The 25,275-nt window shown below is 34.8% G+C and overlaps 1 protein-coding gene across 6 annotated transcripts in view; it reads right to left on the bottom strand.

Annotated features, from left to right (window-relative positions):
* CNKSR2 (connector enhancer of kinase suppressor of Ras 2) overlaps positions 1-25,275 on the bottom strand; it is a 196,942-nt gene that overhangs the window by 80,799 nt on the left and 90,868 nt on the right. For 3 of the 6 annotated variants that reach the window (XM_015885338.2, XM_015885347.2, XM_015885375.2), the window contains 2 exons: positions 11,053-11,199; positions 1,502-1,635 (listed from right to left, as the gene is read on the bottom strand). In XM_015885338.2, the coding sequence (XP_015740824.1) occupies positions 1,502-1,635; positions 11,053-11,199 (281 nt within the window). The remainder of the gene's footprint in view (positions 1-1,501; positions 1,636-11,052; positions 11,200-25,275) is intronic. The other 3 variants (XM_015885357.2, XM_032440929.1, XM_015885366.2) reach the window with 1 other exon arrangement.

The following is a 25,275-nucleotide window of genomic DNA, read 5'->3' as shown; positions in this document are numbered from 1 at the left end:
ACAACAAACTGAGAGACAGATTCTGAACATTTTGATAATACCCCTGAAAAAGACATTCTTAAATATAGTTAATCATAGACCAAAAAAACCTGATGAAATGTCAAAACAGATCATTCAGAAACACTGTACTGTATGTGGCAGCTTTGTGAAATTACATAACTACATTAGGATTTATCTGGCAAAATAAAAACTGTGTAGCTTAAAGAACCTTGTATTAATATATATTGTTATATTTCATCAGAATTGGTCCATTGCATCAGACTGGTGCATTAAGAAGCATTATTTAAGATGTTATTAATAAATAGTCAAAATGCATTCTGGAGGTACCAGTTTCTAGAGTTGAACTTAAAGACTGCTGAACTGTGGATATCTAATAAAAATACTTCAAGAAACAGGATTTATTCCTTATCAAATAGCAGAAATATTTTTGAGGTAGGAAACATGATCAGCTTCTTCAGTACAAAGGCATTATGTATTTCAGGACAGTAAAGTTTCAGGTGCAAGAATGACAGGTCTTTGCCACGTAATCATACATTCAAAGAGAAACCAAAGTCTGTTTTGGTTGAGGTTTCTTTCTTCATTTTTTTTTTGGGGGGGGTTTTTTTTGGTTTTTTCTTTTTTTTTCTTCACATCTTCTTGATGTGAAGAAAAGCACATCATCTAAATCATGAAGTAGAAAGTCACTTTTTGCCCTGGAAAGTTTATTCATCTCTCTGAAGAATAAGAATTAATCACAGAATCATGATTTCTCCCCCCCACAAGGCAATTTAATTTGTCATCTACCTCACTCTTGGACAGTCCCCAGGAAATTCTTGTCAGCATCAGGTCACAGATCTTATTAACTGGCTAGTAGAGTTACTGGTACCAGTGCCTAAGAAAAACTCAGCTACCAGAAACTCAGGTACAGGAAATTCAGATGCAAGAAAGGACATGCTGCCCTTACCATGTCTGTAAGAATGTAAACTTAAAGAACAGCAAAAAGTAATTAAAAAATACACTGACTGGCCATTCCATGTCTGATACAGAAACATTAAAAATGCTAGTCCCTTGCAAATACATCTTTAGGCTTCTGGCTGGTTACTGCCATCCCTATGGTTACAGCTGTTATTCTCTCTGAATTTTAGGAAAGCAGCATCTGTGTGTATTATGAAATTATACTGAATCACTTAGGAACGTTTGAAGGTAGGTTGATGAATCCCACACTAAGATGTAAGACTGAGAACTGCTCCTATACTAATAAAATATGTACCAAAAGGAAATTAGTACAGCAGAACAAAGCAGAGCTCTCACTGTCAAAGCTGCAAAGTTTCTTGCTTTTTAGCACAGCCTCCATTGTTGCATCATAGCTCTTAGGCAAGGGGACAAATTCTTTTCTCAGTTAGATATATGGGGAGCTTGGATAATTTTTCTCTTTTGAAGTAAGACAACACTGTAATAGGCAGTAGACTATTCCACATTTGAGAAAACAAAGTACTGAATCAGAGTTTTGAACATTTTTTACCTGGGAATGTAAGGTTCTGTTGGAGGAGGTGGTATATAGAGATCCTGGAGTGCAGAGCTGTCTCTTTTTGTAGGTGTGCTGATAGTGCTGGATGGTGTAGCAACACTGCTTGTAGGACTTCTGGGAATAAGAGGCTGGTTCAAAAGAGAGAGAGAGAGAGAGAGAATCATGATTATCCTTAAATATTATTTATTAGTAACAAAAATAACAAATAAAATAAAATCTCTACAGCTTAGAAAGTTAAAGAAATAGCAGTTCTAATCTTTTATATGATTTTAAACTGGCTGAAAAAAATAACACCTCTGTTTAGGAATGTGCATCTGTGAATGGACATGTATTGTGCTTATAAAATTGACTCATCTGATCATATCTTACTTTTTTCCCCTTTGCACTGCAAGATTATTGCCAATGCTCATAAAAATAGTAATTAGTAGAGCCACTAGTGAAATCTTCATGAGTAAACAGCATATAGAATGCAGTGAATTGCTTAATTTAACTAATGTTATAAAGAAAAAGCCTAGTGTTTGCAGTAAATGTTCATAAGTAGGCAGTACATTGAATGCCATCTCCCCCCATCTGTTCTACAGCTTAAGAATTAGCTGTAAAAGCTCAGTTTATGTCTGCAGGTGCTATAAAGTCAGGTATAGCATCCTCAAGAGCACCTGTGCTATGATACTGAATAAACTGGGAATTATTATTATTATTCAGTCTCCTGGGTAAACTCATCACAAAGTAAATCACAGGTAAAAAACAAAAACAAAAGCAAAAAATTCCTCGCAGAATAGTAATGCATTCTAGCTACCTTTCCCATCCAAACATTATCCTTCCTCTTAATCACATCTTTATCTCTTTCTCAAATTAAGCATGATTTTCTCTTTCAACTTAACTATCTGCACTAGATAAATAATAACCATCCATTTGAAGACTTTATTAAATCACTGTAGTACTGGAAATTGTAGCATGATTTGCTAGCACTCTATACAGATGCAAATATAGAAAAACAAAATGAGAAGCAAACATAGGTTGCTCTAGTCTAATTAATAATGTCCGCCTTATGCTTCTTGGCTGTCTTATAGCTGAACAGAAGGAAAAGCAAGCAAAGTACTATCTGCTTGCACCCTAAAACTTAAATCTCATATTAACGAAATACTGAGTTTTGTTTTGTAAGAGTACATTCTCTTGCATTTTTTTGGAAGCAAAGTCTCTGAAGAAAAAGATTTTAGGAAGACACAGTGCACACCACACCTATGATACCTTAACTTAGTAACTGCATAAATATTATATTTATGACAGAGAAGCTCTGAGCACTGACCAAATGGGTGTGTAGAGAGCTCCTTCTGCCAGCACTATGAAGAACAGTGCATGACAGACTGAGAAAGTGCTGAGAGAATTACCAGTTCATATTTTCTAGATATTAACCTTGATAACCATATTGCAAAAAAAAAGTCTCAAGAGCACGAACTTTTTCAAAACATGGTTCTTTCACAAGATAGCAATGATCCCTTTGGAATTTATGCTCATCAAGCAAGCATTCTCCATTGAATCGTTTGTTTGTTTGTTTGTTTTTCAAACTGTATTTTAAGAAGAACTCATGCCCCTTAGGAAACTCCAGGCATCCTTTAATTGGATTCTGTAGTGTTTTTTTATTTTTTGCAACAGAGCTGTGATAGATTTATCTCAAATATAATGAACTGTATATTTAAAAATGTATTGTTCAAACTTATCACATCTACTTTTAGAATGATGTCTACACATGGAAACAAATATTCTATTGCTGAGTGTGGAAATCTGTCTCCTATAAACAATGATACTGCTAAATTATTTTGTTGCTCAGTAGAGTTAATGTGAATATTCTGTAACCACACCAATGAAAGACAGCCAGTACTTACAGGAAGAAAGGGAGAAAGACACAAACACAAAACCAGACAGGTAGAAGAATTTATGACCACTAAAAACAAGCAGAAGACTGAAGTCTACAAAATTAAGACTAAAGGTGGTGGCAAAACTGGGGGAGGGAGGAAAAAAACCAACAAAACAAAACAAAACAGAGGAACAAAAACATTATTGTTTAACTTTTCATCCGTGACACTGTAGACACAGATGTTCTTGAACCACTTACTAAAGCAATGCCTTTATTTTCCCTTTCCAGTACCTAGCATTATTATAATAAGTACACACTGCAGATTGTTGAGTGGCTTGTAGAACTGTTTTTCTCCTAATCCAAGAGAATTTTGTTACCAGGATCATGTTTGCACTTGTTAGGCCCAAGCCATTGTTGTTTATAGCTCATACTGCCAGGAACACTGAGAGGGAAGTATAACCTGGGTAAATGAATTTGCTCTTCACCACACTGAAGAGGAAGACTGCTTTTAAACTGAGTAGGCAGATAAGAGGAAACAGGGCCATAGGGGCAGCAACAATTAATAGGAATTTATGCTTTCTGTCACATGGAAATTCATGCCTAAGTATAACTGTGATCTGGGCTTACAATGGATTGATAAGCCCACACTCATTCTGACCAGCTGCTGGAGGGCTACAAGACACAGGTAAAGAATTCCCCAGAATTACCTGGGCTTAGCTATTTAAATCCTAATTAGATGTGTTTCATTTCTGGAATACAGTCTACTGAAGCCTGAATATTCTACCATGTAACATCACACAGCCCAGCCATATTGGTCAGCTTGCCCTCCAGAACAGTTTGCTGGGAGACTGTAAATAAATGGAACTTGCATGTTTCTGAGAAATGCAAAATTTGGCTCATCTTTTGGCTTGGTGAGGTGATTAGAACACCAAGTGCTACCAGAAAGAAATAATATTCACTGTACAATAGATATACACAAGAGCTCTAAAGGTAAAATGTTTCCGTCATACATGTTCCCATACTGGAATGTTTTCAGCAGTGAGAATCACAGAGTAGCCGGTAGAAAATCTGATGACTGCAGTACCTCATGTCATTGCAATATACGTTAATATTCCCAGGGCCCAGAAGCTCCCAAAAGAAGTACAAGAGAAAGCATAATCTACTAGTATCACTCCAAAACATACTAGAGTGTCTCATGTCTTTTACGTATCTAGGCCATAGTGTCAAACTCAACTCTTATGATCGTTTCTATGAAAGCAAATTTAAAAACAGGCCATCACTATTATTTTATTTAATTTTACTTTTTTTTTTTTTTTTTTTTTTTTTTTCCATTACTTAATCTGATAAATCTGTGAATTCTTTTAAAATAAATGCAATGTGGTAAAAGCATTCAGATGTGCTCCTCTGTCAGTAGCTCAATACACTGAGAACACTGCAGTAACTACCACCTTGTGGATCTAGGAATTCAGCTTTCATTTTGTATGGAATTAAAAGTCTCAGGCCTTCTTCCTTGAAAACAGAAACTTCAGGGTGCAGGCAAGGTGCACCCTTGAGTTATTTTGCATTGCAGTTCTCATCCCTTGCAGAGGGTTTGCATTGCAGTTCTCATCCCTTGCAGAGGGTTTGCATTGCAGTTCTCATCAATCATTCAGGTTAAGTCAACCTTTGCATTTGCAAGTAAATCAGATTGAATACATCCTATTGGTCAAAGGCAGTCATTTAGTGGACTATATTATGCCATGTAGGCACACTGAACATAAAATCAAAGAGAACTCTAATTCCAGTATGTCTGATTTAAATGCCTTGGACCTAAGTGTTAGCACTGAGTCAACTCTCTTCCAAAGACTAGAACTTGCTCCTGCTACAGTCGCTTTTGGCAGGCTGGCCAGGTAAGTGGGAATCCTGAAACAGCAATAACACTTAAATGTTTTCAGGACCACAGATTTAAATACCTAACCCGTGGGAACAACCTGAAAATGAAAGTTTAGAAGTTTACATATTCTAATATTCTAACATATTAGAACTGGAATATCCTCAAAAATATCCCAAATAAGGCTCTACATCAATGTTTATTCCCAACGATCAACACAAAATGCATGTTTCAATACACTTTGGAGTACTGTTTCTCAAATGTTCTGTTTGCACTACCCTTGTTCAGAATTATTAGTCATCACAGATCCTTTACCAAATTGACAGACATCCTACTCTGGTTAGCTCAGTCCTGCTGTCCCCCGCTCCTTCCTTCTTGGTACCAAGAGCTAGCGTTGCTTTCTCAAAACAATGAATGTAATTAATATATACCATCTAAAATTCTTCTTAATGCTTTTTGAAACTCTCTGAACCTTACATTAACTTCCTTGGTAGCTGCAGTATGCAGTTTGAGAAACATTGCTCCATATAAAGGCAAACAATTTTTAAAACATAAGCAAAACTAACACAATATTTTAAGTGGTAATATCTTTGCACAGTATTTGCAGCAGTAAACAGATTTTATTGTTAAAATATGTTTTCATATTGGACCAAGATATTACAATTTACTGAACAAAATGTTTCCAAAAACATAAACTTTTTATAAGGTGAACATGACATGAAGTAATGAAATTCTGTAACTTATTCGAACTCCGTAGGAAAACCCAGTCCAAATTAATTTTAACAATACTGCAAAAATGTTCAGTTCCCATGTAGTTAAAAGACAGCTAAGCAACTGAAGAACCAACAATTTAGTATTTTATTCAAATTTAATGATTAAAAAGTGTAAGGCCATTAATTCTAATTCTGTATGAATCAAAAAGAACATAAAACTGTCTACAGTTGAATGAAAGAAGCAAAATAATGAGGAAAACTACTAAATAATAATAAAAGTAGGATTTTCTCTCAGTCCAAGGACTCTGCTGTTACTGTTACTTCTTAGGAGGCTGAAATGTCAAACATAGCATAACAGAGACATGATGCATACCTAATACAAAATAAAGATTATTAAAAAAAAAATACAGATGCTGAGGTCTCGGCGATTTTTTTAACAGTAAAATTTAATCATGTGTAAAACAATACATTGAACTATTTTAAATATACAAGAGATGACATTAAAATAAGTTTGATTAAGATCGTGACAGAATAGTGAAGTAAAAAGGTTTTTTCCAAGTCAAGACACAAGATGGCAGCTGGATCTGCCCCAACTTCACTGACATCAGTGAAACTGGTAGGGCTTCATCCAAATTAGCTGAAGTGTGACCATTCCTTTTCAAGATACTGGATGAAGAGTCTTCACACCGTAGTCAAAGTCTAGTTTCTTTTGAGTAATTACAAAGCATTTTCCCGAAGTAAAAGATGACTTTGCAGTTAGATTTATGCTATCATGATGACACTGACTTAGAGAATCTAAGAATCTTCTTTACCAAACCTCCATCCTTGTTCAAACTGCAGTTTCGACGGCCTTCCTTTGAAACCTCCCCAGAAAAACTCGAAGTGGGAAGAAGAAATGAAAGAGACCGTCTAGAGTAGAAGAGGTTTATTTACATTACGTTTTGAATTGCAAGCTGATTGCTCTGGGGACAGACAAAAATATGGAGAGTTCTAAGATAATTAAATCACCTCAATCTTCAGTGAGAGAAGTAAAAAAGAAAAGATGGAACTTTTTTTTGTTGAACATAACTGGTAACAGTCAGAAGTACTAACATTGCAATCTGAAATACCAGTGTACCAGAAGAAGGTATAACACCTTAATATTTGTAGTACAATACCATATTAATGAATACCTTCAATTGCAAAAGCAAAAACAAAAAACCAAAAAAAAAAAATCCCAAAAAAACCCCAAAACAAAACAAAAAAGAAAAACACAACAAAAAAAACCAAAATACAAAAAAAAACAACAAAACAAACAAAAACCAGCATAGGCTGAAAATCCTTTGATTTCCAACATTCTGTCATGATTCCAGAATGTGTTAAGGGAGAACTCTGATTACTGCAAGAAGCGGGATACTTGAAGGCTATTAAAAGAGACAGTCATCAAGTGACAGAAAACAAAACGAAAACCCAAGCTTTAATCCTTTAATCAGAACATCAAAGGGGGGAAAAACTGATGTTTTTCTTTCAGTACTGCTGACCCTAAAGATGGAGTTAATGCACTTGTACATACACACTTGTTATGCAATGGTTCATAGTACAGCCACATGTAGTTGTACTGTTTTCCTTTACATCAAGCCATTGGTTATATATTTCAGGACTGCTACACAAAATGGGTAGGTTACTAGTTTAATGACCACAATACCATGCCAAGTCACACCCCACGCTGATTGATATACTGGTAGTATCTGCATACTGCCTGAACTGGAAGACTCCTCTAGCCTTTTCCCAATTTATAGGCACACTTCCTATTGCTTGTGGTAGCAATGGTAATGGGAGTATGGTTGGACTAGATGATCTTGTAGGTTGATTCCAACCTGGTGATTCTATGATTCTGATCCTGTGCTCTCTGAAATCCAGCTTTTCATGCTGCTGCGAATGGCAAACTTAATGTTCCTACGTAGAATCATAAGCTAAAAAAGCAGAATGCATTTTACCAATGCCTAAGCACTATGCATTCTAAGCAAAAAATAATTTTTAAATTCTTTCAATTAAAAAATCCCAATGTGAATCTCAGTGTTTCATATTTTAATAACTGAAATATTTATGTTTGCTTTAACAGCCATTAAAGATCCTCACAGATCGCATGCATACAAAAACTTAGTGTCTGTTTTTGTCAGTCCCCTTACATTGGGACAAATTTCGACTTTTCCAACTCAGTCACTGCAAGCTGTGACACCACAAAAACACAGCAATGAGTTTTCAGATCCTAATTCATATTTTATTACAATTTCATCTCCATAACTTATTCTAGAGTCTCTTGAGGCTTTCGGAAATATTTTGTACTTTAACAGAATTATTATATTGAGTTTTAATGTCTTTATAGCTTGTATTCGTTCAGTTATACATATGGTTCAATTGACTTAGCTCTGGAATGACAGCATTGTTATAACACTCTCAATTATTTCATGTATCATAATATAGGAAAACAAGTTCTCATACTTTCACAAAGGCAGTGGAAGTACTGCTCTTCCTTTTTTCTTTTTTCCTGTTAGCTATCACTTTTACTTTGCCCTTTCCAAGTGCATGATTATGTGAATTTGGAACAAAAGAAATTTTAGAACATCCACAATGTTACTTCAATCACAGAACACAGGTTTCCTTGGAAGACTCTTTTCCCCAACATTTTCAATCTTTTGTAATAGATAAATACTGGAATAGAAAACCAGGAGCTCCTAAAACACATTTTTATTAATTATATTTACTATCTCAAATTTTATATTACTACCTCATATTTTAATAGCTATTAAAATCAATTATATTGTATTCTGTTTTTACTGTTTTTTATTAATCAGTTATACAGCACCAATTTCACACTTAGGCTGCATTTAAAGTTTAACACCAATAGACTCCAACATCTGTTCACCTCTCATCTGCATAAATTTACAACAAAAATCTCCTCAACATGCAGCCCCTGAAGTTTGTCTTCACATCCCCCTGGAGCTTTTTTTATAATCTATTTAAAAAACTGCTGTTTCTCACACTAAAAATCACAAATTACAACAGACATACAAGTAAACTGTACACAGAAGTACTGAATGAGGTTTTGACCATTTTCTGGTGTATCAAAAGAACATCATAATACTGGCATTATCTCTTTAATGTTTAGCAATATCTCTACTCATTTTAGCCCAGAAAATAACCAGATTTTCTGTGGTATCAGAAATAAATAGCCAATAACAAATTAAAAATAGTCTGCATTATCTTTCACTTAACCTCATTACATTACAGAAGACCTCTATGTAGACTCAGTTTCATCTTATCTAACAGAGGTAATCTTCATTTGATCTAGCTGTCCACACTCTTTTTTATCACCAAATTGAGAAAGAGATATTTGTATGGTGCGTTTCACTGTCAACTAAGGTAGATCAATTTAAAATTCATTCAGATGAATGAAACAGTAACTGTTCTATTTAATATGAATATTAACTTAAATAAGTTAGAATTTGCACTGAAATAAGGATGCGGAGATGTAAATAAGAGCCAAATAGAACATGCTAAAAGTTTTGTTTCTGGAACTGAGTGTGGAGTTTCAAACATGCTCCCAACTTTATCTCATGATTGCTTTCACTGTAACACAACTATAAGAATCCTCACATTCTTACTGGACTTTGTTTAGATGGTGGAAATTGGGTTCTGTCCAATTTCTTCCCACCCTTTTGATTTAATTGTCTACTTGCTAAGATCAGTACCTCATCTTATAAACTTCTATTGTGTCATCTTCAGTTGAATGATTCTAGAGGCAAATGATAAACTGAAGTTTACAAACTGGACCTAACTCACCCAAAAGGGGTACAGACTGAAAGCATTTGATCTCATTTAAAGCAATGAAGCAATGATACACAGTTTTCATTTGTACTTATGTTTTCACTAAAGCTATGATAAAAAACACAGCCTTCAATTGTGGACATTCATACCCTCTTAACATGCATACAAATCAGCAATTTAGTGTGTAGGCACTGATGATATTTTTATTTAGAAGTTTATGTTATATATATTGTCAGTCTGAAAGATCAAGACATCCCAATCTTTTATACATTTATACAGTTTGACAGACAATGAGGTATTAAACTATGATTAAAAAAAAGTATAAAAATACACATCTGAAAGTAGTTCTTGGAGATATTAGTTCTTTTTATGAATCCACTACTATTTAAAATGGCAAACACCACAGCCATTAGCAGTGGCATTTTCACATCTCATTTTCCTTTCTCCTGAACTATGTGAAAGCCTTTTCTTTCTCAGATGTACTTACTTTTATATTAGACTTTTCACTGTGGCAATAAAAACGTACTGAAGAATGCATTCATTATGCAAATAAAATAAAGTTCCAAACATTGCCCTATCTGAACTGAATTTAAAAAAGGAATTATTTTTTAGTTCCATCTGTTGGTTACATACTTTCATCAGTCTGGAGATAAGTTCTATTTCCTAGAGAAATCCATCACATTGATATTTTATTATCCTAGAGTGAAATCATCCCATGGTTTTCAGCACATCTTAGGCTTACTAAAAATAAAGATCCAGCTGGACATCCTGTACTAAATCCATATGCAATGGTTCCTTCACAAGGAATACTCTGGCAAACAGGCAAATTTATTTATATTGACAAATTTTGCTTGGTCATGTGTTTTGTTGAATAAAAGCACTGAATACATTTTCCATGACTGCATACACATTCCATGACAGATCAAACCGAGGACTAAAGATCTCTTCCATCTCCCTTTCTTCAAAGTTATACTGTTCAGAGAGCTTAACGTGACGACAAGCTATAATCTTTAAATTACTTAGGTATGCTTTCTTTCTTATGTCTAGAAAAGTTTCTGGGGCTACTTTTCTTCCTTGCAAAGCGTTGTGCTGATTACTTCTGAACTTTGAAAAGTTCTACTAACAGGTTTAATTTCAGTTGAGCCTATGAGAACAAACTGCAGAGAAATCATTTCAGAAACAATTTTTCAAAGCATACAAGAGTAAATCCATATGCTGCTGAGATGAAGCACAATAAAGCATCACTGAGATAGTTTATAGCTAAAATGATGGTGTATGACTTATGATTAAGCTTCATTACCTGCAGAGCAAGGGGCTTCCATCTCATATTTTTCAGTAAAGCTGGTGCTGAGGTAAGCATGCTCTGAGGTCGCTTTTTCAAAGTTAAGATAACACCACTCGGATCCTCTCGTAGTGCATTCACCAAATTTTTCAACTGCCACCCCACCTGGTAACCAGTAAAATCATTACAATAAAATTGAGGTACAATATTCAATATGTAATGTCCCTTTTTAAATATGATTAGTAAAATAACATAATAGGAGGGTATATAAATTTTAAAGATAATCACTACACATGTAAAAAAAATATAATTACTGCATAAAAATCGTGTCAACTAAAGTAATTATTATAATGCATTAAGATGGATATGCATAATTTCACGTTTTAGAATTAATAAACTACTGTTACTCCACTGTAAAAACACAGTCAAGCCTCAAAGTGTTTTAAAATTTGCTCTGTATACAGACTTTAGGGACTAGAATGTTAGAAAACTCTGGCTTCTGCTCATACACTTCAATTGAAAACTGAGCACTTTATACTCTGTAGTTGCTATTTAAAGTCCACTAACCACATGCAGTCATTCCACTTCTAGTTGCTTATGCAAGCACAAACAAGAACAAATCTACTCTTCACAGTGCTATAAAAATAGAATCAGAATCACAAGGCCTTTTCTTAAATAGTATTTCTTTCATGATGATTTCAGAAAAAAATAATGAATTAATGACAGAAGTACAGTCTTGCCACTACTTAAGTATTAGACCAAAATACAATATTCCCAATTGAATTACACTTGCCTAAAGTGGAAAGCAGAAGGTTTTTGTTTTTTATTTTATTTCTAAGCAGAGGCTAGAACTTTCAAAATCATTCACTTCATATTGCTGAGAAAAAGTTCTTCAAATATTAAAACAGTACAACTGATGGCAACAGCATCTGTTTAAATAAAGCCCAAGATTAGACATCTATCTTGAGATGGATTAAGTTATTGCATCCTTGCATCTTCAAGTTTGTCACCTAGAGTGACAGCACACAGAATCACACGTTCCTTGAAAATCATAGCATGATACTTAGAAAGTGATTATTTTGGTAAACTTGACAGCTTTCCTACCTTTATCCTATACATTTACAAGTGTGCTCTCCTGTTCACAGTTGCAAGAATTTGTCTGCTTTCAGAACTTATGCAAGAACCGTGTTTAAAAGAAAATCATAAAGGCGAGATGAGAAATTCTTTCCAAAAGAACTTCTAGAAGTTTGAAGCAGTAATGTTCCATTGTATCATGCCCACATATTTGAAAATGATCAAACAAGCAACATGACCAAACACAATGAAGATGATCCTTATCATTAGCATAACAATATATGAAACAAATATATTTGTAACCTATTTTTAAGGTAGGTTGTTGCTCCTTATAAACTTTATTTCCCATTACACCGAAACTCACTTTGTTTCCTTAATATCACTAATTTTAAGAGCTGATACTCTCACAAACATGCAACTTAAGCCAACAGTAATACATCAACAATCCTCTATCAAAAACACTGTGAACCTACCTGTCTTTTTCCACTACAGAAAACTTCATTATATCCAAGATGTACTTTTACGGCAATATTATTATAAAAAAAGAAACAGGATGTTCGCAACACTTATCTTTTTTGAATAATTTCCAGCTTCCACAGAAGGCTTCCAAACATGCTGGAATTCTTATTTTCAGCCCCCTGTATTAGGGATATGGCTATTATACTTTGAATATAATTAAACATGAACATAGTTAAGTTTAGCTCAATACCTACATTCTGCTGAAGTCTCCATTCTCTTTCAATAGCATTGAAACCAAGTTTCTGGAAGTATAAGCTTTGTGCCTTAATATTACCATTTTAATAAAAAATACAACACTGTTTTCAGATACTTCCACTGCTTATTAGAAACAATGTGTTACCTACAGTTCCATAAGATTGCACTGGGCATCCACATGGTTTCATTTGCACTGTGCTACCTAAAAGAAGAATTAGAAGCCTACAGTTCATGTAAGGTATCTCTTTATAAGCTACTAAAGCCTAATATAACAACTGAAGACAGACTTACGGAGAGGAGTACTTCTACTGAATAAAGAAGCACAAGGAGCCTGGAAGAGAACATGATGTGACCCTAGATACAGAATCAAGCCATAAGGTTCTTGCCACTAAAGTTGGTAGGATGCTGCATGGGAAAGCTGTGCTTTAAAGCCATCTGTTTATCACTGAAACAGCCATATATATATCTATATAACTGGTTTCTCTTGCTAGTAGTTTTTAAACTATTTTAACTGCAAGTTCATACTTTGTAGTGATAAACAATACTGTGTATTTCAACTACGCTTTACATTGCTATAAATGGCAGATTATCTAGTCTCTTTATGAGAATTAGGGGGATTAAAGTAAAAAAATAAAAATCATTTCAAAGTGCTTGATCTGATGTATTTAATTTAGAAGCTCATGAATATAAACAATTTGCCTTAATTTTCTTAGGAAATCTCTGTGTTTACTATGAATTTCAAATGACATTCATCCTCTGTTTTTATTTGGTTTCTCAACAGGAGCTTCTGGCAGGTTCAGGCAAGTCCTTGGCTTGTTTTTCACATTCTGACCAGAAATGATCACATCGGTCTAAAAGGAACAACATAAGTGCAGGTTCACAATCAACTGAAAGAAACTGCTGTCCAAGAAGGCGGCGTGGGTTTCATTTCCCACACTGTTTAGATCCCATCAAAATTCAGTTTGACTGGGACTATACAGTTGCAGTTTTATACGAGGTTAGGCTGTTAAGAGGAAAAGACAATTAGTATATCTGGAACTGAAAATGCTTTTCCAGAAATTCGCTTTAGAGATACGTAATCTAAACTTCTAATTACAATTTGAATTTATTCTCTCTGACCTCTCCTCGGGATCTTCAGCTTTCTCATTACCATCACAGCTGTCAATTCTCAACTTCTAATCATCAAGGTTCTTTGGCACAGCTGTGAAAGTTCCCACCATATCCTATATCCTGCCCACATGCTGCAAACACAGACAGTAGTAGGAAAGTTTCCTCACTGGTTTGGGAGATGAAGAGAGAATTATTTTCCAGGCCACCTTTCTCAAGGAATTAATTTTTTAATCAGGGAATTATACTTGCCAAGTACTCAGTCATAAGGATGAAAAAAGTCCCTGTTGTTAAATTGTATGTCATCAAAAAAAGCTGTGTCCAGGACGTTTCTTCAGTGGCAACCTAAACCCAGCCTTGGGTTTTGCTGTGCTGTGCCTTAGCCTCCCACTAGGCTGCCAGCAAAGCTCAGAGTGCAAGGAGGGGGCTTGGAGGAGGATGGAGGAGGACAAATGTGGACACAAGGAGAGCAACAGAAGATAAATGCAAAGATGGGGGAACTTAGAGAAGAGGGATAGGAGAGAGCACCACAGGTTGACACAAATGTAGGTGCTCTTAGATGCATTACTAAATAACTTACAGTATGAAAAAATCCAGAAAAGATTGTTAAAGGAGACTACAGAGCTGCAGCAGCAATTCAAAGCACCGCATAAATCTAACACAGACTGAAACTAAATCATATGGGGGTGGAATTATAGTAAAATGATAAACAGAACAGAATCCACATTTTTATAGGCATATTCCTGTTCAAAGAGTCACCAGAATCCCAAGAAAGTCCATGGCAGATTTTCTGCTTCCATGAAAACTGCTTTTCTTTCCCCTGTTAGGTTAATTCATTCCTGAATTACAGATTTGTAAAAAGGGAAAACTACTAATATTTTTACACTTTAAAAGTAGTATTTCCCTGCATATAAACTGCAAAGCAGTCTGCTATTTTATTGCTAAGTAAATATGGAAAATCCATTCTGCCATTTAATTTTAAAAGGTTACTAGAACAGAAAGCTAATAAAAATTCTTATTCTTTCAGTGCTTGTTACAAGTGGAATGCAGCCAGAGTTCTTTGACATATCAACCATTACAAGATTTAAGCTTTAATCATTTTTGAGCTAATAAAAATAGAATTTCTAGGAGGAAATCATATTCACCCCAGGATTTTTTTCCAAAGAAACCCTTTCACCCACCTTGCTTTTTATAAATAAAAACTAGTACATAAGAAAAAAAACCTAAGAAAATAAAAACCCACTGCACTTCATATCATTGTCTATCAAATCTAGCCAGCTCCTGAGCAAGTCAGAATATAACAAGGAACTATCTGGCTTCATGCTGTTAAATTTGCTGATTGATTTTCATGAACATTGACAACAACTGAGGATGGTCAGCTGGCAGCCCCGTGAAACAAATACGTTAGTAGAAATCCCTTCTCCCAGCTGTAGATGCCTGAAAAGGTTAGAAAATAATGGAAGGCCATGGGTCTTCCACCTCCAGAAAACATTATGGGGTGAGGAAACCACAGAAAGATGTTTGTAGCATGGCCTACCACAGAGATGAAAGCTGTATCTGTATGTGGTGAGAGAAGTAGTGTCAGGAGGGTAGCAGATGTCTTTCAGGGATTTATCCAGCTTATTAGGCTAGCATAATAATGAAAGCCATGCTTATGTAACAGTTTTCTCCCAGAGAAGAGAGATTCATAGTACTGTGATTGCATGTACTGTAATTCTAACTAAGGAGTAGCTCTGCTTTGTTATTTAAACGAATATGATTATATTTTGTCCATTGCTACAGAAGTTGTTCTTTTCACCCTTAGAACATTACTGATCACATTGCTCTGCGTTGTTGTGTGAAGCCAGAACACCCCAATTCACATACAGACTAAAGAAAAATTGCATCTTGAAAAAAAATCTGGATGTTTTATTAAAACTTTTGCTTATTATCACTGAACTATAAGTCATTTTAATATCCATTTTTAGCTATGTAAAGCTAAAACACACAATTAAGAGACTTTCCTGTGAATAAACTAGGCTACATCCAAAACTGAGAGCTAAAATCAGACGTCAGCTCTTATTAAGCTGCTCTGATCACATTTCTCTTTCAGAAAAAAATGTCTGATCCAGAGAATGTCTTCTGACCATATTTTCATCTTGCTCTTGCACTTGCACTGCTCTGCTCCCATCGTAATTCAACAAACTTCACAAGCACCAGGAACACAATTACAGAGCATCACGTTAACTGAGACAAGCAACTGTTTTACACATGGAACAACTGAAATGTGAACTATCCAGGAACACAATCTCAGTTCTGTAATGAAGCTCTGCTAATTAATAGCACATATCTTTTAGTTCAAAATCACCTCATGGTTTTGCTTTTGAGTATTTCCTAACAACATTTTAGGACAAATAAATAAAGATATTCTTCAGGAAGAGCAAAGGCTCCAAATTTACATATTTGAATATCACCTATTTCACAAATATTTCTCAGTGAGTCAGACTGATTTTTGAGGAAGAAAATGGGGAACTGTTTCCCTGTTATAGGAATATGGCTACAAAGTTAGAATTCAGTTTGCTTGTTTTTTATGTTTCTCTGAAGTCCATAGTACTTTTTCTAGCTCTGTACAGGGGGTTCCCCACAGCCACCTGCTTTCTCCAGCATGATGGCTGTAAGGTTCCTCTCTCTTCAACCAGGGGTATAGAACACCAGAGGAGACAGACAGGCTCTGACAATTTAGAAGGCTTTCACTCAATCTTGTACCCACTTGGGGAATGTGAATTTCAGCATTATTTAGCCTCAAAGGGGTTAGTTCAGTCTCTCAAGCTCAAGCAGCAATTTCAAGGTGAAAGGCCTTCACTTAGGTAAAGCACCACACTGACAGGAACACGTGAGTAAGAAGCCCAGTCTTCCAGCTGACAAGAAACCATCAGTGCACTGCTCTGTGTCTGAAATCCACCTTGTGGTGAGCAGACCCTACTTTTCCATGAGCAAGGGTACAGATATTGAACCTCATTTCCAGATGCTTCCATGGAACAGAGCTTTGTTTCAGTGAGGCTACTCAAGGGACAGATATTTCAGCATCTCCGGGTGGCCAAAGGTGAGAGATCAAGAAGTTTCAAGGCTGAGTAAGGAAGTGCTGATAAGTACGTAATCAGGTGAGGACAGTTTGTATGAGCTGAGGGCTCAAGAAGGATATAGGCAGGTCAGATCAGACCCCCGGTTTCTCACAGATTATTCTGCAGTATAGATGTGAGATGCCTCACTCCTCACGGGGATAAAGAGTTCATTTATTTGAGGTATGCATGTGTACGTATTGCATGTCCTCATGTTTAAATTCCCCAAATGGTTGTCCTGGAATTAAAATAAGAAATACACATAAACATATGTGCTTACACGCACATAAATAAATATATTTTTTCATGTTAAATTTACATTATGGCAACGTAATATTTTAGAAGGATTCCACTGAATCAATAATTCCAACAGCCTTTGACCCCTGCTTTTCTCATTGTACAAAAATTCACTGAGATCTGCAGCTGTCCTACAGCTAAACAGCGCTTGAAACAGGTCTTTCTTGAATCTGAATCATATAGTGAAAAATAATTATCTAGTTTACACAGAAGTTGCAATTAAAAAGTTAGTCTTTAAAGGTTACCAATAAACCAAGCAAACTGAAAAAAAACAAACACCCAACAACAACAGCAACAACAACAAACACCACACACACACAAAAAAATAAAAATCAAGCCAAAACAAAAGCCTTTAATTTAGCAGAAGAGTTACGTAGCATCATTTAGCTAAAGGAAGGAGAAGGATGGAGAATTAAAGAAAATTGCCACAGTAAATCATTCATTATTTAGCCATGAGAGTTCTTTTTGTTCCTGTTTCATTTTACTGCTATTAAAGTGATCATTCATAGCCAATGTGCAGCATTCTAGCCACTGAGGTGTTCTAAGCCAGTAACGATATTTTTTTCTTTTTTAAATGACAATTTATATATTCAGAGCACATAAATTCAAATCAAGCAGAGAATTTCCTTGCTTTAATTTTCCCTCCCTCATGACACAGCATTAACTTGCTTTTCCTACTGCTTTGATCCAGTTCTACAATTATCACCATCTGACACTCCCTCACTGTCACCTCGCAACTTCATCTAAGTTAATGAATAATGCAGCAGCAGATCAGGCTGGAAGCAGATCAGCTGTGTAACTTACATGGCTGCTATCTGCACATAGCACAGAGGTATTCAAAACTACTGAGTTCTAGCACATATGTGGTGCAGGCTGTGTAATGCTATCAGTCAATTCATCTGTATGACTTTGAAGATGTCTCCTTATCCTTTGTTTGCTTTTCTACAATGTACTTTAATTTTCAGCAATCTCAGTTAAAAGGAAGATTCTTAGCAGCAAAATAATCCTTGTCCTTCTTTCCAAACTCACATACCTGACCTTAAAGTAACAGCAAGCTTTTTAGCTTGTTCACACAGGACAAAAAGTCCAGTGTATCTTCTACAGGCACCAACATAGTTAACAACAGGAAAATCTGATTCTGCATCTATCTTCTAGTTGGGCATATAACATAAGCTCTAATCATAGACTTCATACATCAGAGACTAAGAAATTTCAAAAGAATAATTTTAACTTCAGAATTTACATTTTTTTTCCCTCATTACTAAGGGCATACTGCTTAAACTGCAGTTTAAATCTTCTGGAAAAAGAAATTACAACAACATTAGTAGACAGTAACAGTAACTAGCAGAGCATAAATAAATAAATAAATATTTCATATATATAAATATATATATATATATATAATGAAAATATGAAATAATTTATATATATGAATATATATAATATATATATATATATATAAAATTAATAAATGCACATGAATATATTTGTGCTCTGGTTATGTATATGTTAAATATATATTTAAATCAGAAATATATTCATAAGGCTTTTGGCAGCATACTCTATTTAAATATTTCTGTTGGAACATTAATGCCATTTAGAGAACCTCTTACAGCTGCTTTTTTAATAGAAACACTATTAACGTAATATGGGAAATAAAGCAAAATACCGAACAACTGTTAAAATATATTTATATAAAAATATTAGAACACATATACCTACAGTAAGTTTCGTCCAGAAAGATGAATTTAGCAATTAGAACTTAAGAATACTACACAAAATACTGCAGTCATTCTTAGCAGATATATCCATATGAGTGTGGTCATAAGAACAGTTTATATCAAAATATTTGATTTTTCTATGATAATTGGTTATCAACAGTGGTGAAACTATGAAGGCCAAAAACACTGACTGAAAAGTCAACTGTTACTGCAGTAGAATTCTTAATACTTCTACAGTTTCTAAAATGGACATTAGAACCTTAAAAGTTAACCTAGGTGTGGTGACCACATCATTCGTTACAAAAGAATATAATTTTTCCAAAGAAAAATAATGGAAGAAATCAACAATCTGATGAATGGCTATTCGTACATGTTTATTTAATCATGAGTGAACTACCAGAGCCCGATGATAATAAAACTGTCTATTCAGAAGTTGCAGCCAGGACAGAAAGAAAACTGTGTTTTCAAGAGCACTTTGGGATGCAGGATATGGTTACAGGTTTTCTATGACTGCAATTAGTTAGCAGACAAAATTTCCAGGAATTCCGTGCACTGGCATTGAATCATATCTCATTCCTAATTGAGGAAAGGCATCTCTAGAGCCAGTTTCTTCTATTACTTCCTCCAAGGCCTCCCTGTAGTTTCTTGCAGCTGCAATTCTATACAGCTACAATAGAAGCATCCTGATACCACAGCTGAGGTTTATCACAACCAACATATGTGCTTAAAGTGCTGTGACTGCACAGCAGGGGGTACAGATCAGGTGTTCTGGAGCACTAATAAAAAAACACACTGAAAATAGGATGAGTGTATCCAGTTCACAAGTCCAATCCTGACACTCACAAAGACTGAACCAGTAAGAAGCAATTTATATCACAGTTGTGATTTAAGACTAACCCTTCCAGGTTTTCCATTTCAAGGTATGGGCTTAATGCTTTTACCTAAGCTAAATAAGCATTTTGACTTCAGGCAAAAGCAGCTATGCATTTTTGTTATCATCTGGGAGACATGTAGCTGCTGAAAGGCACAATGTGGCTTTCTGCTGCAACTGACCTAATTCCACTGGCTGGTGGCACAGGTGTGCAGTGAAGTATGAGAATTTCACATGGAAAGAGCAAAGGGAAATTATTTAAAGTTCAGTAGAAACAGGATGCAGTGTGTGTTGGCCAAGCTTATGGTGCTCTGTCTAACAGGTGCAACCACGACCCATTTGTTGCATGATTTTTCATGGCAGAGTTCGAAGTACATGTGAATGGCACTGCATACTTTTTACATAAAAATAAGGCTGCAGTAAGCAAAGCAGTATGTGCATTTCACATGTCAACTTTGAACAAGCCCCGGAGATAGACCAAAGACATATTCAGCAGGCAAGAACATCCAGAATTTGTGCTACTGAATGGTGCTGCTCAAGTTCCACTGGTCTGAGAAGAAGTATAGGGCAGTGCTCCAAGAAAAGATGTTTTATCCATGGAGCCTGAGCATCATTTCTCCCTGGAAAGTAGTTCTTGGAAAGCACAACATAATTCATCTGCATATGTCAAATTTCTCTCTCTGCATATATACCTCATCTACACTAATATAAAAACATTTGATTTGCATTTGTCATGGGAAAATAAAATAATTTTCCCCTGCACATTCAATTGCTGCAATATCACACTCCTGACATTTGGGATATAAAATAATAAATTTATGTTTGTATTTGCACATCTATGTAAAAAAACCAACCAAACAAAACTCTATGTAAAAAAGAGATCATGAATAGCGTCACATGATCTCAACATAAAATCCAACATATTTCACTCTGAGAGGATCACAACAATTCAGTCCCTTTATCAGTTCTATGCAACAGTGATGAAGCACAAATAAAGAACTGATCTGAAAAACTGAGAGGGAATCTGGAGGACAGTCTACAGTTGCCAAAAATCACAGTATGGTCCTCATGTCCTGACAAACTACAGATTGCTCAGAACAGAGCCCTGCAGAGAACCAGATTATTTCCATAAGGACTTCCATTAACGTGTCTGAATATACTTAAAAAGCTTTTAGCTGTAAATCCCACTTGCCCTTAAAATCAAATATTCCTGTTAACATTTCTCGAATCATTATAAACAGAGGAAGCCAGTTGATTTGGCAAGCTTTACAATCATGATCTAGGAGATATTATTTAATCTTGTTGTCCATAAAAGCACATGCATAAGAGCAATAGGAGGAAGTTGAGGACAAAGTGTATTCCTTCTGAATATTTATGATTTTGCTGTGTTGTTTCATTATTCAAGTCAAACTTCATAAAAGAAAAAAAATATTAGTTAAATATGTTAGTGAAAGCTAAGTTTTGTGAGTTTTCAAACATTTGCTATCAAAATCTTGGACTCAGATTGCTATCCCCTCTGCTGTCCCCTCCCTTGCATTTTCCAGATCACGTTTCCTTCATACTGTTTCCTTCAAAGCCAAGCAAGCGAGGTATTATATGAAATAGCCATATCCAGAAAAACCAAGCCCAGATCTGAAAAAAAATAAATGAATAAAGAAATAAATACTGCAAAACAGTGCAGAAAACCTGACTGAATAGAAATATCAGCAACATGTCTGTGAAGTTCTAAGATAGTTTTTATGGTTTGCTTTTCTCCAAATGAAATGGTTTCTACACCAAAATTCATTTCATATGCAAATAGTCCAGAGTTTCAGATGTGCCTCAAGTTCAGTATTTCCTATCAGATGGAATTTGCTAGCTCCCCACAAAGCCTAAGTCTGTGGAGGTTGAATTCTTGCTCATTGAGCACTGAAGGTTAAAAACCTGTTTTAAGCTTAAAAACCTGTTCTTTCCTTTCTCTATGCAATCATTCAGTTAGGGTAAGATCTGGAAAGACTTCATACTCTTCCTATATGTCTTACTTTATAGAAATTCAAGATCCAGTTCTGTAAATTTATCCATAATGTTTCAGATGAATTTTAGTAATATCTCAAAGTTTTTGAACTAAAAAAGCAAAAACAATTTCAGCAACCAACTAACCTGGCTTGGTTCCCAAGAGACTAAAGGAGTTTCTAAATTAAAGAACCCACCACAGAAAACATAGGTGTTACTTACACAAGTCCAAGAAACCCATACAGAAAAAACACAGTAGCTTCTACATGAAACAGGTCAATAGCTGCTCATATTTGCCTATTTTCCAAAGTGAACAATTTTTTTCCATCATCTCTATTTGCATATATTCTGTTGAGTTTTAGCTAATGAAAAGAAACTGAGGGAAATCCGCATCTATCACGCCATATCGCAAATGTATGAAATCTGTGCCATATCATACTTGTATTAAGGTATAAACAACATGCAAAAATTTTCTCCCAAACATAAAAGCTATTCATAGGAGATGACGCAACAGCCTGCCATTCAGGAATCCTGCTTCTCGACATGTACCTCATGGTTTCTGCTTTCGATATTTTCTGCACAGACTTATCACTGATGCAATCAGAAATACTGCCAACAGTAATAACTTGTGTTTCTGCACTTTCAGTTGACTAAAAGGAAGAGTGTCTTGAGGCCAAATACACTCCTGAATTATATATGGGAAGAAATGTGAGCACTGAAGTACAGTGAAAATTCTGAACTGCCTCAATAACTCCTTTTAGTTTGCCTTGGAACTGTTTTAGAGAGCCAGGCTTTTAAAGGAGATTAAGGATGGAATTTGCATGAAAGTTTAAGGGAATGCAGTCCTTTGAATTCTAATGGAAGAGATGTGCCAGCTACATAAGTTACACAGCTACATAAAATACCCTAACCTGCAAGACAAAATTGACAAGATTCAGCTATCTAACATCAATAAACCACAATTTAGTAGGGACATTTTTCTGAATATTAACTTTTAATTGACTTCAGGCTTAGTTTTATTATATTTCTTTGTTTTAAAAATTCAAATGATATTTACATTCCAAACTTCCTGCCAGTAAAAGTGGAATACATCCACATTTTCTTACAACACAGCAAAAGACCTGGGTAATCATGTGAAATCCTTTGATTTCACTGACAGATGAAATACGATGAAGATAAAGCACTACTGCAGCAAGCAAAGAGAAGATGACAGTAGAGAACTTAAAATTAATTGACAACCAGTATTAAGATGTTTGTACTAAAAAAAAAAAAAATTAAGTCAACTATTCACCTAATTTCAGAATTCTCATAATTAAAATGTAAATCTGGTAAAAAGTGTTAAAGTTGACAAGTTGAATTTCAGAAATAATTACATGAATCTCCTCATATGTACAGCAGCACTTTGAAACATACAGTACTGGAAGTTGGGTAATAATTTTGATAGAAGACACTGAAATGCCAGAAGAAAGTATGGAAGAAGAGATCTTTAAAATAATTTATTTAAATTTTCATTTTTTTTCTTTCTGAAGTTTGATTCTCCAACTACAAGACGTTATCCAAAGATTAGTTACAGGTGAACAATACCTTATAAGATCTACCCACAGTTATTTCTACAACTTGTGTAATACTGACATGGCATGTAAAAGAAGCAGCTGCTTTTTGTGATTGCAACTGCTGAGCAGTATATGAAATCTGAAACAAATAATTCAATAAACAGAAAAGGCTAAAAGAAACATCTTCAGAACTGTAAGTTAAATTCTTCATGATAGAGTACAAAAGGACTGATTAAAACCTTTACCAAAAGAAATAAAAAGCCAAAAATAGAGTTTAAAAGACTCAATACTTGTAGGAAATATTGAATACTTTGGCTCCTGAAATTGGAAAAGGTATGAACATAGAGTACCTTTGTAAATATGGAAAGTGTTAAGTTTCACTGTGGAAAGTCAACATTAAAATACAAGTCAACATTAAAATTACAATACTGTATACAATGTTACTTGTATACAGTGTTAAAGTTGCCAATTATTTAATTTTTCAATACAACAAAGATATGCAAATGTAAGATATAGCCTATTTCTATACATAACTTCTACATCAAATGTTACCTCTTAAAAATAAAGCTCTTCTAAGCGCCCTATATTCCTTTTTCCTAGAATTAAAATCAACTTTACTTTTTCTTTCCTGGACCTCTCAAAATACAGTTTCATTGATGCAAAAGCCAAAGTACCTAAATCCTACATTCAGAAGTATATCCAGGTATAAAAGAAAACTCATTGTAAGCCCTGCCATAATGTTTTTATTAATTGTTTTAGGAGTAAGAATCTGGTCACTTCATCAAATAAATGCAGCATAGATGTGTCAAGAAAACTAAAATTAAGACCTGGTCGACTGGAAATTTCCAAATTGATAAGTAAATGTTTTCATGGTATAGTACCATCAAAAATTATTGGAAAAATAAGCTTGTATAAGGAATGAACTGTTGTAACAGTGTTTTATAACAGTTTTCATACTAAAATGATATTGTAGGCTTTCTAAACGCAGAAAAATATAATGAAATTAGTGATCAAAAATAAACATAAGTAATCATGGCATACAACACTTATGAAGGAATGATTTTGGAGGAAAATACTAAAATATACCCAGATCTGATATGATTATCAATTTATATTGCCTACTTCAAAAGATAGCTTCTCATCAATTAAGTTTCATGCACACACAGTATATTTGATATCAAACTTAGCTGGAGGGTATGCTGAAATATTATACTAATTTGTGCAGAAGAGCTGACATGATGTACCGTGGCCTAAAGCTATAAGAGGAACCCTATGGGAAATGATGAAACACACTTTTAACAAATGATTGCTGTATTAATAATGGAAATATAGGATCATTTTCTATCATTTAAATTGTTTGCAAGGACAGAAGTAATTAATACCCTAAATGGACTCATAAATCTTAAAAAAGGCTTATACTTGGGACAAGGGATAGCTGCTTTGTATACTGACAATCTGCTCTCTTCTGTTTACCTTTTCTTAGGTAGTTAAATGGTTCACCATTTTTGAAGTCATCATGGGCTAACATGCATCTGTTCACAGAGATATCAATTTGCCTGGTATTTGTTACATTTGCATATCGTATCCAAGATATTTGTCTCATCTTCTCAGGTCTGAAAAGTTGTATTTATGTTAAGCTAAACATCCTTGGCACAACGTAGGAATTTAAACTGCTGTTGTTCTTGAAATCTACATTCCACATATCCCAGTAGACTTAGACAAATAAAAGTTTTCCAGCTGCTAGGAGTTAACCTTGACCTTAGATACACAAGATCACAATAGTTTCATCTTCCCTGCATGCCTTCAAACCAAGC

Source organism: Coturnix japonica, chromosome 1 (genome assembly GCF_001577835.2).
Source record: "Coturnix japonica isolate 7356 chromosome 1, Coturnix japonica 2.1, whole genome shotgun sequence".
Lineage (NCBI taxonomy): Eukaryota > Metazoa > Chordata > Aves > Galliformes > Phasianidae > Coturnix > Coturnix japonica.
This window is presented reverse-complemented; position numbering and strand designations above follow the sequence as displayed.